The sequence below is a fragment of the Leptinotarsa decemlineata genome, unplaced genomic scaffold (genome assembly GCF_025532065.1).
Source record: "Leptinotarsa decemlineata unplaced genomic scaffold, Ldec_3_MD MMD2_tig00000882_RagTag_RagTag, whole genome shotgun sequence".
Taxonomy (NCBI): domain Eukaryota; kingdom Metazoa; phylum Arthropoda; class Insecta; order Coleoptera; family Chrysomelidae; genus Leptinotarsa; species Leptinotarsa decemlineata.
In genome coordinates, this window is record NW_027412556.1 from 13699523 (window position 1) to 13718464 (window position 18942).

At 37.0% G+C, this 18942-nt stretch overlaps 1 protein-coding gene across 9 annotated transcripts in view; it reads left to right on the plus strand.

Moving 5' to 3' along the window:
- Positions 1-18942, plus strand: part of LOC111517713 (maternal protein pumilio) — a 402140-nt gene that overhangs the window by 149077 nt on the left and 234121 nt on the right. For all 9 annotated transcript variants that reach the window (XM_074175054.1, XM_074175059.1, XM_074175057.1 and 6 more), the window contains one exon: positions 15370-15688. In XM_074175054.1, the coding sequence (XP_074031155.1) occupies positions 15370-15688 (319 nt within the window). The remainder of the gene's footprint in view (positions 1-15369; positions 15689-18942) is intronic.

An 18942-nucleotide genomic window follows, 5' to 3' on the forward strand; every position in this document is an offset into this window, starting at 1 on the left:
CTTGATAGCTTGTATCCTTGAGAGGGAGAATGGAATTTTTACATCCGCACATATAGGTCCACACCTCAAAAAATAGATCTGACAGTAACATACGTTTTATCTTAGTGCCCCTCTTTCCATTGATTAGAAAAACAAGGAAAATATGTATTGCGCGAGTAAAGGCTGTGATTTTTTAGCTTAGAGACGTATTCTCGGCAAATATACTATGAAAAGATATCCAGGAAAAACACCTGCCAATGAACATGCAATTATTGTCTGCTTTACTTCAATTATACATATACCTAACAAGTAGCCACACCATAAATTTACGAGTGCCTCGTAAACGTGTCGAGCAGAATCCATCTTCTCGAATTAGAATATCATAATTTGCGTTTAAGGGCGCGCGCCAGTCGAAAAAGCAATTAAGTTTTACGTCAGTTTATACGGCGCTCCATTATATAGCCGCAGTGTGCTCCATGAATAAAAAAGTCGAAAGCGAACAACCGGCTACACGATGGAAAGAAACATCTCCATTCCTGGAATGGAAATTGAAAGGGCGGAAAGACCGGCGTTGTAGGATTTGCTAGAGCAAATCGACAAATTTCACAAGCTGTTTGTTTCAATCTATCAATTTTGTTTGAATATCTGATAAAATTGATTCAATCGTATGTCACCCATATATGGAATAACGCAGTCGAGAAACATGGAAAATCAAGAGCTGTTGCGCTTGATATTTATAAGGCCTTTGACAGTGTGTGGCATGGGGGTTTGCTATTCAAACTTCCATGCTATGGCTTGTCGGATCATGTCTGTGTATGGCTCTCCAACTTCCTGAAAGTACGTTCCCTACAAGTGGCCGTCGATGGATATCAACGATGGTGTTCCCGAGGAATCCATATTGTCTCCAACCCTTTTTTTATTGTATATCAACAACTTATTGGAAAAAACCAAGAATCCAATATATTGTTTTGCTGACGACCGCAAACTTGTCTCGTCATTCCATTTGGATTCCAGGACATCTGATACGGAGGCACATCTTCACCGGCAGTAGGAGGTTGCATATCTTAATGACGATCTAGAAGTGATTACGAATTGGGGTGAAAGTAACCAGATTCAATTCCATGCCACAAAAACCCAGGCATCGGTTTCTCCAAGAAGATAAATGTCTCCGAACCGGATATAATAATGTCAGGTCAAACAATTTCGCTTTCTGCTTCGATAAGTTTGTTGGGGTTAAAATGGACACCAATATGTCTTGGCACAACCATGTCGCTGGAATTGCATAGGCTGCTTCTCAAAAGCTTGGAACACTGTTCCGATACAAAAAACTGTATACACCTCAGCAACTTTTGATGCTTTATTAAGATCAGATCAGACCTCCTTTGGAGTATTGTTCTCATGTATGGAGCTCTGGCCCCAAACATACCCTGAAGTTGCTGGATTCCATACAGAAAAGAGCCATCCGCCTGATTGGAGACGCTAACTTGCAACTTTGATAGCCTGGAACATCAAAGAAAGGTTGGAGATTTGTATCTCTTCTATAGATACTTTCACGGAAGGTGTTCCAGTGACTTGGCACATTTGTTTAAGAACTCTTCGTTCTGGAGAACTGCGTTTATGTGCAATGAACTTCCTGAGAACATGTTTCCAAATGGATTTAATCCCCAGCGATTCAAATCCAATGTGGATCGCTACTTTCGCACAGGCACCGCTCTGAAAGAGCCTTGAGGATTTTCCTACAGTACTTGTGGTTTGTCCTTGAAAAAATCGAAGCCACAGGACAGATAGCACACGATCCAAGCTCAAGGAGCGTGGTAAGCCTGTTTTGGACTTGTACAGCGAGTTAAAAAAAAATACCTTAAAATTGTATGGAGAATAGTTAATAAAGAACATTTTGATTTTGATTTTGATGGATGCTGCCCGTATCATTTCTATCGCCGTAATATTTCTGAAAAGCTATCTGCGTATTACTGAAGTACTAGTTGCAAACGTTTAAGTAAACCTTTTGGACGAGGTCAGCGTGAGTTTACGTCAGGAATTGGCTAACCACCGAATACATTGTCGACGTGGTCGGTCCAGAATACTTTGGTCTTCAAACGAGATGAGCTGAGCTTTGGTCGGCGAGAAGTCAGGACGTCAAAACATTACTACTAATGCTGTATATAGTTTTGAATGAGTGATGATAAGAGTGTACGGGTGAATGATGTTCCATAGATTGATTGACCTATCAAAAAATTACTATTTGTATACATTTTGTCAGGTCTGTACAGCAAAAGTCTAACGGTGAATGCTTGCCGTTCAAAGCAATGTTTTGATCGAATGGAGTGAAGAAAATTGTCGAGGAGTACTAATCATGAATGTATCTGTGCAAATAGTCTTCAAAATTCTTCTCCGATGCTGTTGAATTATCAGAATGAGGAGGATCGTCAATAAGACGATTTTTTTTGTGTTTGTGATGTGTTTTTGAGTGCTGAGTCCATATAACATGTGACGAACATTTGATAACGCGTTGAATTTTGTCCTTTAGATCGCTAGAAGTTGGTGAGAGAGTTATATAACTTATAATGCGACAGAACGAGTTAAATTTTTGAAATGCTGCTTTGACTCACTCGACTTATTTAGCCACTACTTATGGATTATTTTCCGGTAGAGCCAACCAACACATTTGTGTGACAAGCGTTTATCTTTCAGATTTATACAAAAATCGTTTCGAAACTATATATAGTCGACGTGACTCTTAGAATTGTCCTAACTTTGTGATTGATGAACCTGTCAAAGTTCTGTCGGTGAATGTTGGTTGCAACCATTAATATATTAGTGAAAACCGCCACCAAATCGGTTGAGTCGTTTTCAAAAAAAATATTGTTTTGGATTTCATTGCGTTAATTGAAGAGTCCCCAATAATGATTTTCCTCAAATATCTGCCATGTACGGTTACACTTTCATTATATAATGGTAAGACTCAATATACCCGGAGTTCAAATACTTTGGTGCTATCTATGATGTCATTTCAGGTTAATCTGTCACTGTACGTCATTGCAACCTTATTTTCACAGCTAATGACCTTTCGACCACATTTGAGTAATGAAATATAGTGAATAACGGTCATTCGGCGAAAAAGAAAAAAAATCAGACTCAGTTCCAAAACTAGGGAAAACATTAATAGTACATGAAGAGATGAAGACTGCGGTTTGTTTTTGAAAACTACCGCTAGATCGATACTTTCTGGGACTATCTATCTACTTGTTTAGAATCCAATATTTTTCTCGAGAGTACGTTGAAGCGTTCCGAAACAGACGACATTAACTGTGCAAAGATGTGGCAACATTGCATGTATATAAACTCGGCGCCGGATCGGCTGGTCGACGACGCATGCAGATGGGCGTGCCGGGCGTCGGCATCGTCTCCATGGGCACGGTGTTGGCTGGCGGCGTATGTTGCCCGGGCAACCCTAGGTTGGGTGGCGCGCATTTTCATTCACTTCATTTCAGTGCTGGTTATTGACAGCACGACATTTTCGAGATGGAGTCAGAATCGGTTTGTTTTATGATGGAAAATAATTTTGAATTGCTAAAATGTTTCTCATTGAGGTATGTGTACTGAAAACACATTTTCGGATGAATTATCCTCAAAGGTTACCGTAACAGACCATAAAGAATATCAGTTCCTTTCCATTTTGCACCATCATATTACAATGCATCATTTCTGATGCAGGTACCATTAATGATAATTTTCACTCAATGGAAGGGATCTATGGATGATATTAAATTCAAAAAAATTGCATTCCACTCGAAAATGATTTTATCTTATCACCTGAACTACATAATGAATGAATAACCTACCATAATCCTCAGAAAATAGTGTCTTTTTCAATTCCACATAATCCGAATATATTTCAGTGGTGAATTAATATCTGTTATTCTTCATTCTGCACAATCGTAACACAATGTGTACGAATACTCTTATCAGGAACAAGATGGTCCTATTTAATGTTTCATACAAAAAAAATATAACAATGTCTTCGTCGTTAAGAAAATGATTATTCAAATTCTATAAAATTTCAGCCTCGGCGAAAATTTCGTCTTCTTAGATACAGGCGTATCGAGGTCTCCGTCATTTTTCCTCTTGCCTCTTCTATTCTTTTTCTATACCAACAGCGAATTCCTGGCCACAAGAAAAGATAACCTCGAATCCGCGAATATAGTATAAACCGGTCGAGGTTTTCTTCCGTCAAGAAATTGTGTCTCAAAACAGCGTCCATTTCTAAAGCCGAAAGTAATCACAAGGATAATGATCAATTCCCATCCTTCATCATGTCTGAACAATCTCATTCAGGGTGATCAATGAAAGCGAAGGAAAGTATATTCCTCATTGCTATCCTTCACAAAAAATCGCTCGAACACGTCGAACACGAAAATAAACAGATATTCTCAATTTATACTTGTCGGTAATACACTCTTTTTGAAAATAAATTTCAACAAATCCAAATCACTAACCGGACTAACTTCAGCATCCAAGTGAAATTGTGGTTCATAAGCTCAACGTCAAGCTACACCGTAAATTCTGTCTTTCTAACCCTTCCTAATCATTTGAATATAATTCAGTACCTATATAGTACCTGAAAAAAAATGTGTACCTACGGATTTTGACGAGTAGATTATGAATGAGAAAGAAAAAATCGGTGCTCTTCCTTTTTTCTTGATAAAGAGCCCTGTGAAGTTCGGAAACTTTTTAGCCAAGTTTTTGAATAATACAAACTATAGAATCAAAAGTTTTTGTTTCACCTCATCACGTTTACACCTTATTTCACCTTCGTTGATACTTTTCAGTGTTTTTATTAAATTTTTCCTATAAAAAACTTGCTGTAACAATGAATGCTGAAAAATATGCAATTTCCGGAACTTTGTAGGGCCGTAACTCAGGATTTTTTCTTTCGAATTCGTAATATACATGTCAAAATACGTAAGTACACAATTTTTGTTCAAAATTTTCAGGTGCAGCCTATGTTATTTTATTTTTATTGAAACTAAATCACTATACACATAGAATATTCCATATACCATAGTTCTACATCATTTTTTGTAGAGCTAAGAATACTGATGAACAAATAACGTGAAAAGAATATTGACTATAATTACCATTACTATAAACAGTATATTAAACGCGATTGTTCGCGTTTGTTCGCGTTGTTTCTTTTTTTAATTTATTCAGTTCAATAGCTGAGGAGTTAATTTCCGGTCAAAATGTGGAACCAGAACTAAAAATTCATAACTGAACTCGTAACCAAATTCAAGCTGATAATAAAAAGACAGCACCTAACTAAATGATCAAAAATGAATATGTAGAAGTTTCTGTTTTGAACCATGTCAGAATTGATCTGATCAGTGAATGATTTTAAAATCCCACTTTTATTAACCATTAACCATTATAAACCATCACTTGATCCGTGAAGTTCCCGCACAAGATCGTAGGAAACTTATCGTTTTTCCGGAATTTATGACAACTGTAATAGTAGTATTACATTCCTATTGTAAGATCGTAACGTTAAAGCTGTGCTTGGAAAGATTAACTCAAATCTACACAAAAATGGCTTAAAAATAGTTTCAGTTGAAAGTTTATAAAACTTTTTTTCGTGTTGACTTATCAACGTTTTTTCATAATTTCTGCATCATATTTAAAAAAGTACTGAATATCGAGAAATGTTGAAGATCTCGCTTGACCGCTAATCACATTTCAGATTCAAGTTTTGAAACTCGCATCACCGACCATTTGCTAGGATATATTGTCAAGCAGCTAGACAATAAGTTAATTCCATAATATGAATTTCTTTGGTCCATTCATAACTACATAAAATATTTTCTATACCTGAAGTAACCCTTACGAATCAAGGATTACCGTTATGGTTCGAAAGTAATGAATGTCCGAGTTGACCTATTCTAACCCTTTTCAAGTAATCTAAGATTGAATAGTATGAAAGTAAAAGGTGATTAACAATGATGGGTAGGAAACAGAAATATTTCATTCAGGTAGCGTTGTACCAAAATTATTTCGACCACTAAAGGGTATCGTAACGTTGGGTAACATTTAGCTTGAAGTTCACCTCAAATCCGATATTTAAGTCCTTCCTCACGCATGCGTTGATATGCTGAACCTTGATTCAGTATTTTCAGAGTAAGCAAACTGAATATATAAATAATAAAGAAAATTAGGCTATTAACAGTTGTCGATAACAAGCAATTTTATATATGGCGCCCAACGCGGGGCAACAGAACAAGCAGCAAAAGCAAGTATCATTTTGAAACGAAACATATTTCCACTCTGATCAATTTGGTGAATTGAAAAGCTTCTCTTCTTCTTTTCCTTAATAATTCACTTGTCGTGCGTTTCTTTTAACGAAATAATTAACTCGTCTGCATTCTGACGACTCAAAATGATGTGCTACTACTAGACGGTTTGCTCTGCTGTTGCGTTCCTCGACAGTTTTTGTTTATGTCTTCCCGTACGTTCTCCGGCGAGCGGGAGAGCTTGCGTCGGAGAGCCTGGTTTTAGCTAGTTCGTCAACCTGCCATTCATAAAAAAGGTACCAGCAACCGAAAAACGACCGTATGTCTCGAGTGCCCTGGTTGATTTATTATGAATTGCCGCCGATGTGATGCTATTTTCGAACAGAGGAAGTTTAGATTTGGAGAATATTAGATTATTCATGAATGTCTCATATCAAAATCAAATGAATCTAGTGACCGGAAAAATAAGATGCAATAAGATTATGACGTTCTGATGCCATTCTGTTGAAGAGGTAGTAGTTTCCGGAAGCCATTCGTCAGATCCTAGAGTGTAGAAACGTTGCGATAGGTGAATATTTCGAAATGCGCTTCTAAAATACCACCTCAGTGTTTATCGTCTTTCGCATTTGATTTTCAGAAAAAATTACTATCCGGACAGTCATCCAATTACAGACTGTATTTAGGCTTTTTGTGTTACCTTCGATCATTTCTCAGGTTCTCTTGAAAGTAAATTTTTACTTATAGTAGGATTAAAAATTTTGAGAAATGATGAGTCTACAAAATGTGTTACTCTAAAAAGAAGACTGTTTTTGAGGATGTTATTTGCATTGGAAGTCGTATGAAACACAAACGACACGGCTTGACTTCGCAAGGGTGCAAGTTGGACTTGGAATGTGAAAATCTCTATTACTGCAGTTCCAAAGTTTCTTTGTTTACAATAGCGTTTGCTTTCTCACTCTTTATAAATCGGTCAAATGATTTATCCATTACAAACACATACAAAGAAGCAAATCTTTTAATAACATTAGTTTACACTTGTACCATCACAAGTGAAATAGCTTAGCATTATAGTAATGGAATTGTAAGATAATACTAATGTCTTATTCACGTATATGTGAACATTGTAACTCCTCTAAGCATTTAACTGAGTCCGTCACTGCCTATCCTCCTCCTAGTTCTTTTGAACGGCAATTGTTCACACGGAAAATTGCCGGTTCTCCTTTAGTTCTTGATTACATATCTCTGAAGGCGCCAAGTTAATTTCCTTCTCGTACTCGAGAAACGCGCTGTCTAGCGAACTTGAAAGAGACGTCGACGTCAAATTAAAATTTCGCCAAGAAAATCGACGACTTGCAGCAATATTGTTCGATGAAGATGAGATTTCATTATAGTTTGTTTGTTTCGTTCTGAACGATTCGAACGAGTGGTTCGATGGAAATTCTGGTTATAAATTATTTTGTTCTGTTATTTCTATCTGAGAATGACCAAAAATATGTTAATTTCAGTTCTCATTCTGACAGCTCAGAACAGAAACTTTATCAACGCGATAAATGATGGTTGGCTGTGCTGAGAAGTAAGAGTGAGTGATTATAAAATGTTGAATATGGAAAGGTGTTTTCTATCTCAAAGTAGACAAAGGGTATGTTGACGAAGTAGCGCTGGTAGCCTGGATGGTTGCATACTCTCTTGCCGTCACATAACAGTGGTCCCTTAAAAGATAAAGCCTAACAGGTTTCCTAGATTAGCGTTAGGAGCCTAGAAGGGAGCAGGAAGAACTGTTACCCTGATTCTTTACATGGCGGAAGCCGTTAGAATACCTAACTCCTAGTAAGGCGTTACCATGAACACCTCAGCCTAACAGTGTTCATCTATTTCGAAAGAAGTACTCTGAGCTCACTCAGTGTCACTAAAAGATCCTTCGAGATTCCGGGCGCCCTCTCTTTATAAAAAACCTTGTAAAGGTAATTCGGGGATCTGTCGTAATAGACCTCTTCTTAGCTACTTGTTGGATTCTATATTGACCTCTTCCTAGCTACTCGTTGGATTCTTTATGAACCTCTTCCAAGCTACTCGTTGTATTCTTTATGGACTTAATGATCTCAACCGCCTTCCTGTGACATCGTTTCGTGGACAAGAACTTCCCAGTTCTTCAACTTCTGATCCTTAGAGGATAGTTATGCAGTGACTTATCTCCGCTCCAAGAACAGGATATACCATAAACATTTCTGCCTTGCACCAAATTTTCAAGCAGCAGAGGCAGAATCTGCACCAGAAGAGAAAACTAACTCCCTCAGAGCAGGTCAGCAATTGGCAGCGGTTCACTGAAACCAGAAGCAAAAAATTCCTGCATAACTGAATCTAATATAGCTGATCTTAGATGTCCTCATGTGGGAAGGTTACTACGTCCATGAAAGTGGGAGTGTTGCACCTTGAATATAACAACCAATCAACTGGAATATCATTAGTATGCCATTATGGCTGCCGTAGAGTGTTTTCCAAAAAATATTCACAAATACGATTCCAAATAGCTACAGGTTATCTGTAGGGAACATCTCCTGGCTGATAGGTGCAGTTAGCACCCTGCAGTTATGGGGGGCGCACCCTCAAAATGCAGCACAGGAAACGTATTTTCCAAGCTACACACTTTTGTTGCTTACCTACTCAATGAAGATAGTCGCCCACTGACAGCTGACGAGGTCCTCAGTACGGACCAGTGTTGTCAGACTTGAAAAATCTGTTTAATCATAATGCTAATAATTTTCATAGTTGAGAAAAAATAACTGTTGAATTTAAAACGAAGAAATCTGAAGCATGCGAAGCAAAAATAAATATTAACCTTGTTGAAATTGAACTTTGCAAACCATAGCACGCACTCGCCTCTTACCTCAATAATAATAATGATACTTTATTTTCTTAGTGACATCAGAAACATAATTTGTCAAAAAACAGTGGCCAATTACCTGTATAATAGAACTAAAACTAAGACTGAAACTAAAACTCTTTCAAGAAGTAGAATGCGCCTTTTAACAAGTACTTCCTAAGACATTGTTTGTAATGCTTTCAGTGTTACACATGATTGAATATCGGCTGGAAGTTTATTGAACAACTTTTGCCCAATCACAGTGGGTGACCTATATAAAATATTAGTCCTTGAAAATGGCACATGAAGGTCATTTCGTTGTCTTGTATTAATAGTGTGAATTCGCTTATTAGTTCAAAAGAGCTCAAACTACAAAATACAAAAACACAAACACGGCTAGGTTGAAATTTGATAAGTTTTTATAATTTCCCTACAACTAGAGGTACTAGAGTAACCAGCGATACATCGAATCAATTTTTCTGCAATATAATCACACCATTAAAACAAGTGGATTACCTACCCCCAGAAACAAATTCTGAACCTTAGTCGGGATTTGACCTGTGTATAATATAACATTATCAATTGTTTATCCATCAAAACTGTTTCCTGTTTCTCAATAAGTAGCTGACAGAGTTGAGCTTCGAAATTACTCTCGTCAAGTCACTCATTAATGAACAGGCCCAGAAACCTTAAACGTGATACATTTACCAAAACTTCATTATTAACTTTTACATAAATGGTAGGCACTGGTTTTTGCCTTTCATAAAATGTTTTGACCAAGTTTTTTTCTGCTTTTAGATGCATTACACCGTTTTTATAGAGAATGATTAGATTGTTCGGAGATAAGTATGAACGTATAATAGTCCGCATACAATGTGAAATGTGTGGATGGGTTCACTCTAACGATGTTATGTACATATTGTTTTAATCATGCCCTAAAGAAAATAACGCCGGCCGCCACTGGTAGCTATAAACCAATCGTGACGTAGCTAAGAGTGCGCGAATGTACGATGGTCGCTGCCGCTCTAGAAGCAGCGAGAATAATGCTTTCGATTTCAAAGGAATTTTCTAGCGCATGCGATTACGATATAAAAACGCTAGCCACTTGCATATCGACACCGTCAAGTGGAAGTTACAGAGCGGTACGCAAAGCGATCTAGTGTGAGTCGATAGATATTCGAATAATAGTTGAAGGTTTAGTTAAAGTGTTTGTTTCATTCAAAGTGAAATAAAGTTAAGTTTGATTATTCAGTCTAGTTAATTATTGGTCAGCCCACGGGAAAAACGTAACCATATATTAGTAGTAATATTGGACACACTACTGATCCTTGAGGAAAGCCTACACTTATTACGTGATTGTCCAAATTACCTTGCGTATAAGTAATTGAAATGAAGGGAATAAGCCTAGAAATGCAGCCATCTGGTTTTTTCGGCCAACATTTTTGTTCCAGATTTAACAAAACCTAAACCCTACCATAACTGATGGTTCAAAACGTTTCTATTTTCAAGGACGAATCTCACTCGTGCGTCTTATATACTACTGAAACAATGATTTATACCCGCGTCCCTATTTGATGAATGCCCAGTTGTAAGCCTCCATTCATCATTTCAGAAAGGGGCTCCATTTCTCGTTGTTGTTGTGCTTCCACATCTGCGGGACAAACGGAATATTAGATCGATGAAAACACTATTAATCTTGATATTGAAAATCCGGTGGTGCTCGCTTACCAAGGAAATTGTTTCTCTAGAATCTTAAATTGTGTATCAGAACTGTAGTGGCGTATTATATTTTTGACGCACACATCTCTGTTGTATTTTTTTCCTAAAATGGGATCCGCTCGTCTAAAACATGTTGAAACTCTTGGTGTTCAGCATTTTTCTCAATAAATAACTAGTCAGTTCTATTGAAACATACAGTGGTCAACATTGTACGGAAAAGAGTGCAGTATTGTCATTCATGTTCAATTCTGAATTATTTCTCTGACAATGATAGTCTCTTGTCGGTTCCGTTGATAAAAATCCTTCGTATGTTTTCGAATTTTCCGACGTGTAATAGTTTCAATCCTCTCTGTAAATTTCGATGATTGATTGACTGACCGACCGTGCGAAGGCGTTAACTACATCGCAAATTACCCCTTTCGTTAGCCGCCCCTTCGCGGCGACAGCCGACAACGAAAGCGACATAATCATTTTCTCGTTCGGCATCCTCAACAAAATGCATAATTAATAATTTTCGATCTTCTCTCCTACCCTTCTACATCAATTCTCGAAGTTGGGAATTAAACGGAAACGTCTCGGGCGGAAAACGACGCTCTTTTTGTTCTCGAGAAAGTCGAGAGAGCTAACTTCCTTCGCGAAATTGAAATACTCTCAACATTCCTTAATTTTCTGGATAAAAAATAGGTTTTTTTCAATGATCTCCTTGATGAACGAACGGCTAATCGTTCAATAGAGAATTGCCTTCAACTGCACATCATTTGATTTATATTCAATTGAATACAAGGACTATTTTTAGGATAGTATAGGTATAACGACATCATGAATTCATCGATCAATATAACGACTCATATTTTGTGTCGAAGCTATTTTGTGGGTTGCAGGGTGTTGTCTGAAGTTTCGCCTACTACGGCGGTTGATATTATCAAAGGCGATAAAGTAACGAAAGGTGAAATTCATAATTTAACTTTGCTAATCATATCACTCTTCTTTTAATGTAGGTGCCCCAACATAAATCTGTTAGTGCACACCTTCTGCTACAACAAAATATTTTCTATTCCAATGAAGAGCTAGAGGAAATTTCAATCGCGCTACAGAAGGAGCGAAAGCAACGTCTCAGAAAGTTGCAACACTCTTTCGAAGTGAAGAGTCGTTAACATTTGAGCAACTGTCAATGCTCTGAAAAGCTCGAATTTCACCTTTTTGGAATATAGATGGCATACGACCATGACCTGAATTTACTTGATTTTACTCAAAAAAGAGCCATCTGCCTGAAATTGCGCGGCAATCTACATCACTGCCCATTTTTTCCAGATGAACCTGGAAATGATGGGCAGACGGACAAGAACTCTTTATTGTTTAAAACATCTCCTTTGTGGAATATATTTCCAGAGAGAGTTCGAACTAATATAATCTAAGTTTTAAATCCATTGTAGTAGATCGCTACTTTTCCACAGGCACCACTCTGTTTGTACATTTTTCTGCGGATATTACTTCAACTACAAGAAATATTCAGCCACTTTCGTGTCACAAGTTGTGTGTGAGACGAATGTGGCGCAAACCTTATCTTTATTTTTGACTCCTAAAGCTCTCCGTTCTATTTCCAACCCGTTTTCTTATCTCTATTTCCAGCTCTTGCCGCTTTTCATTCCTATTTTTGGGCTAGAGATACGACAGTTGTTGAGGTTCCGGTAAAAAGCGTGACAGATCGAAAACGGCGCGCTAAGAGATTCTAATCGGAGCTATCAATCTTCCTCAAGGAAGCGGTTACACAACGGCTGAAATACCGCTTCATTCGAAGGGGATTCGGCCACCCCATCTCCCTTTTGTCAACTTAATAAATCGGCGGACGATTTATAAGTCCGATTCGTTTGAATAATGCTCTCATCGACTAAATCAACTTGATTTTTGTTGGGGTTCGGGGGAATATGCGTTGGGGTTGTGGGGGTAGATAAAGAATCTACTTCCAACTATATATGATATTAATGGGGATACATATTGATGGTGAACGTCAATTAATGAAATAAAACAAAAATTTGTGCAAAAAAATATATACAGTGTGTAACAACGAGAACTTAACAGATTTTTAAAAAAAGCTCGAACACGTCGATTTTTAATTAAAGGGGGACACCTTTCAGACTAATCAGTTTTTTTGTAGTACGCACCCTCTCGGAGGGGTGCGTCCGACGACCCTTATTTAGATAGGGAAAGTAGGTCGAGTGGCACCTTGTTTTAAAGGTCTTTCGAATACCTTTACAACTCTGTTGAAAGAAAATTTTTGTAACGATTAGTTTTCGAGATAATTTGAAATTGACATGTTGATAATACATTTGACAGACCACTCGGTAACTTGTATGCCTAAATAAAAAAAATTCTAGCAGTTCTTATCAGTTTTTTGTTAAATAAAATCCCTTTTTTAAAATCGATACCCACTCTTCTTTCAGTTTTCATTAGTACATCGTTTGATTGTTTTGTTTGAACGGGTCGTGTATTGTTATTTGTTTAAAAATGCCTTACACTACTGCTGAAAGGGTTTCAGTTATTGCTTTATTTGTTTGCAACGACCAAAATGCTAATAGAACATCAATTTTATTCAACGAGCAAAACCCTGGTAAACACCTAAGCAGAAATCACATTCTGGATTTGGTCACAAAATTCAGGGAGACAGGTTCGGTTTTAAATAAGAAAAGAAATGTTCAGGGAAGGGTAGTGAATGACGATAATGCAATTGGAGTGATTGGTCAAGTCATCGCCAATCCCAGGTTGAGTGCCAGAGGTTTATCAGCAATTGCCGGAATAAGCTATATGAGCGCATGGAGAATCCTTAAAAACCACAAATTCCATCCTTACAAAATTAAACTTGTTCATGAACTCAATGAGGATGATTTTGACCAAAGACAGGAGTTTTGTGAGGACATGAGTGAGAGATTAATGCAAAATCCCGAGCTGTTTTATAACATCTGTTTTTCGGACGAAAGCTCATTTTATTTAGATGGTTGCGTGAACCGTCACAATTGCCGTTATTGGTCGGATGAAAACCCAAGACAATACGCAGAAATACATACCCAACATCCCCAAAAGTTGAATGTCTGAGCCGGAATATTAGGCAATCATATTATAGGTCCATTTTTCATTGATGGAAATTTAACCGGTGATTCTAATTTACAACTTCTAGAAGAGACAATACAACCTCGTATAGCTGAAATAATTGAACAGATATCAAGATGAATTTATTCATTTTTAACAAGACGGTGCACCACCCCATTATGCCCAGCAGGTTCGAAATTTTTTGAATAATAATTTTGAAGGACAATGGATTGGCAGAAGAGGTCCAATTGAATGGCCAGCACGACCACCAGATTTAACACCACTGGACTACTTTTTGTGGGGATATTTGAAGTCTAAAGTTTATGCTATACAGCCAGCCAATTTGGATAAATTACGTCGTAGAATTATTGATGAATGCCGAGCTATAACTCCTGAGACGTTGAATAATGTAAGAGCAAAATTCGAACAAAATCTTTATTGATGCATGGAGCAAAATGGCGCACATTTTGAACATTTACTCTAAATTTCCTATGTGAGTTACCCTTATTAGGTGTTACTTTTTTGTGTGTACTTTAAAAACAATTATTGGGATTTATTTACCCTAAAACAGTTTTTCAAACTTTTCTTCTGTCATCAGCATTCAAGGAAATCAGCAGGTTGTATTTGTTTTTAGTATGATTCACTTTTTTATCAGAAGCATAAAATATCTACGTCAAAAGGCAACCTTCATAAGGAGGTGCCACTCAATTTACCTAAAATGTAAGGGTGGTAACCAACCCCATCCCCCGAAAAAATCTCCTCGTAATAAACAAATAATTCTTACTTTCTACGAAATCAAATGGAAACGTATTAGCAGGTTGTCATAAAAAGCAAAAATTATTTTATTTTTATTGAAAGTTCGGAACGTAAATTGTACCTTAAAAACAATTTGATTTATTTTAAAAAGAGTTGAACTCAATAAAAATACCTTTAAATCTTCAAATTATCTCGAAAACTAATCGTTACAAAAATGTTCTTTTAACAGAGTTGTAAAGGTATTCGAAAGACCTTTAAAACGAGCTGCCGCTCGACCTACTTTCCCTGTCTAAATAATCTGATTAGTCTGAAAAGTGTCCCCCTTTAATTAGAAATCGACGTGTCCGAGCTTTTTTTAAAAATCTTACTTTTTATATTCAAAAACGGCTCTGTTGAGTTTTCATTGTTACACACTGTATAACAAACACATAGAATAACCTTTCATAGAACATATATTCTGACTTATTTTATGATTTTACTGTGTCCTTTTGTGTCCAGTTAAATGACGAAAGGTGCAAAAGATACAAAACAATTAGTCGCGTCAACGAATAAGTAAAACAGGCAATTTTTTTAAATCCTCCAGAACAATTTCGAAGTTGAATTCATTGATTCATCACAAATATGTGTTGTCTTCAAGGATCTTTTGATGCCTCTGAAGTTTTTCACTCATCGCCTTTTTTGTTTCAGAGCACGCAGTATCGGCTTCCCTTACGATGGGCCGCCGCCCTGGAGGCGGTGGCTTCGCCGGAGGCGACACGAGCAGCATCTTATCACCTCGCGGATCCGACAATGGCGGCCTCGGCGTCAAAATGGTCGAATACGTTCTGGGTACGTCGCCCACCAGCAAGGAAATGGTCGGCGGGGGTCTGGAACCCAGGATGCGTGCTCTTCACCTCCAAGACGATAAAGACAAAGACAAACCCCAGAGTCCGAAGGATGATTGCAATGGTCAGCAAGTGGTCGTGCAGAACGGGCAGGTCGTTCAGGACGAGGATAAAGGATTCAAGTAAGTAGGATCTCGATGTGTCGTCACAATATTCTGTCACTCTTTTCCAAGGTTATCTATAAGTTGATGAAAAGTATGGGCATTCCACCAAATTATATTTTCAAAGTTACCCGTTATAAGAAAGGCCTTTTTGAAAATCAAATTGGATTCTGTTAACTTTTCCTTTCCTTTTTCATTACCTCATTTCATAGAAGTTATTCGTAAATCGGAGAAAACGAGTAGGGGCGTTTTTCAAGCCTAATGGCATTCTATCAAATTATATTCTGACGGTTATGTCTTTAAGTCGAAAGAAGCTTCATTGTTATCTGCAATATACTTGAAAGTTTTACAAGAAGGTTGTTCATAAGTTATAAGCCAAATGGTATTCTGCCAACTTCACTCCTAAGGTTTATCCAAAAGTTGTTCATTTACAAGCTGAACTACATGTTCGTTTTCTAAGCTGAATGCTATTCTTGAACTGAATGTCCTTTCTCCAAATCATTTTTATAAGCTTATAAGTCGGACATTTTCATTTACTTTTTTTGAAAATTTCACCTTTCAAAGTCTGAAAAATAAATAAATAACTGTAACTTCACACATTAGTGTTATTGTAATGTTTTTAGAATCATTTTTGAGAGTTCTGTTGATCAAGAATGCAGGATTATTGTGTTTCAGATACTTACTACATTAATTTTATTCAATTCCCTTGGACATTTGAATATTTTGACTTGTTTTTAAGTTTTGGTCTTATATTTTCACATATTTACTGCTGTGACTGTGTATTGCGTATATTCATTCATTTTCACTATGAATTCGCTAATGTAAATTGACTACAATGCCGCATATTTTCTTGATTCATCAAGACGCTAGCCTTTGACTTGGTCACGTTTAATATATTGAAAAGTTATGTTAGAATATTGGATGGTTCAGTTATGATATCATGTTTCTAGGATTCATTGAAAATCGTATATATAGAACTAATTGGGAGTAGACACGCGCTGGAGTAAATTGTTGATATACTTTCGTGGTCGTTCGGCACGAGATGTTGTGTCATATCTTTCCATCTTTCTTTTATGTGATGTTTAAATACTGTTTACGTTATATAGAGGGTTTCTATATGAATTTGCTAGACGTTTAGAAAAACTTTCAATCGATCTTCGATTTTATATAGTGTGGAAGATGATAATATGGGTTATGAATTTCACTAGTTCGGACTTCCATTGTCTACTATATAAAATGATTTGAAATCCCTGAAACAACTAAAAAGGAATAATTAAAAATGAATAGCTGAAAATAACAATTATATTAAGCAAAATAAACCTGAAATGAAATAATAGTGAAATAAACTACAAGTAAAAATATAACAATTGAATAAATAAAAACAGAATAAAAATAAAGGAGTGAAAAAAATAAAATAAAAATAAAAAAAAAGTATAGAGATTCCAAGTCACGTTAGTTCACGACATTTCGATTGTTAGTATCTACAATCGTTTTCGGGTGATGACTGGAGCTGATGATCGGTCTAAGCGGAACGTCCTTCTTGTGGATTTTGGGTAGTCCATACAAGTGAGGGGGCTTACTGTGGTGCGGTGTTAGCCATGATCTTTCCTTGTCCGAAAAACAGACTTGGTGTTTTTTCAAAATCTGGTACAACTTCCTTTCGATTGATGCAGTAGGGTCCCGTACGATCTTTGTGTATCGTCCCTTCTGAAGAACCTCTTCGATCTTCTGTTCGTAGAGAACGGTATCCATTACCACAGTAGCGTTTCCTTTATCTGCAGGTAGGATCTTGATGGTGTTGTCTCTACGTAGGCCGTTCAGAGCTCTACGTTCTTCATTGCTGATCTTAGATGTTGGAACTGGTTCTCGATCCAGCTGTTCTCTAATTTTCCATCTGAACTCGTCTGTCTCAGTCTGGTCAATACGGGAACTGGTGGATTCCACTGTAGTAATTATCTCCAAAGTGGGCACAGATGTTGGCGTAATGGCGAAATTCAGACGTTTCTTCAACAAGGATTCCTCTATTCCCGTGAGCGGGCGGGAACTCATGTTGATGACGTTGGTGGTTTCACAGTTGTCCTGTTTTCGGTCTGTATTTGGGCATTGTTTCCTCACTAACTTCCCCCACTTTCTGTTGTGAGTATTCTCCATGTCTTGGCGGATCTTCAAACACGTGCTTTCAATCTTGGCAAAGATTGGTCCATGATCATCTTCCAATGTCTCTCTTCTTATTTCTTCGAATCGTTCTGTGGCATCCTGCAACAAAGTTGACCTCTTCCAACGGTGATAATTGATTTGAGACCTTATCAGTGCTTGGCTGGCGCGTTCCAATATGCGTTTAGCTCTCACTCCTGGGATTGGCGATTTCAGCAGAAAACCTTTAGGGATGATGTTGTCTCTCGCTCTGCACAGAAAACTGAGGTGAGTTTCTTCCTTTGTAAGTTTGACCATAGTCTTCTCATATCCTCGGATTAAGTGGCTGGTTCCGGGTCCTTACCGGGTATTCAACGTTTTTTTGAAGGTGACTGACAATGTTTCATCATGAATTTCACTAGTTCGGACTTCCATTGTCTACTATATAAAATGATTTGAAATCCCTGAAACAACTAAAAAGGAATAATTAAAAATGAATAGCTGAAAATAACAATTATATTAAGCAAAATAAACCTGAAATGAAATAATAGTGAAATAAACTACAAGTAAAAATATAACAATTGAATAAATAAAAACAGAATAAAAATAAAGGAGTGAAAAAAATAAAATAAAAATAAAAAAAAAGTATAGAGATTCCAAGTCACGTTAGTTCACGACATTTCGATTGTTAGTATCTACAATCGTCTTCGGGTGATGACTGGAGCTGATGATCGGTCTAAGCGGAACGTCCTTCTTGTGGATTTTGGGTAGTCCATACAAGTGAGGGGGCCGTGTTAGCCATGATCTAAAGGAATAAAGAAATGAAAATGAAAATAAAAAAAGGATAGAGATTCCAAGTCACGTTAGTTCACGACGTTTCGATTGTTAGTATCGTCTACAATCGTCTATGAAGACGATACTTTTTTTTTCTTTTTTCATTCCTTTATTTTTATTCTGTTTTTATTTATTCAATTGTTATATTTTTACTTGTAGTTTATTTCACTATTATTTCATTTCAGGTTTATTTTGCTTAATATAATGGTTATTTTCAGCTATTCATTTTCAATTATTCCTTTTTAGTTGTTTCAGGGATTTCAAATCATTTTATATAGTAGACAATGGAAGTCCGAACTAGTGAAATT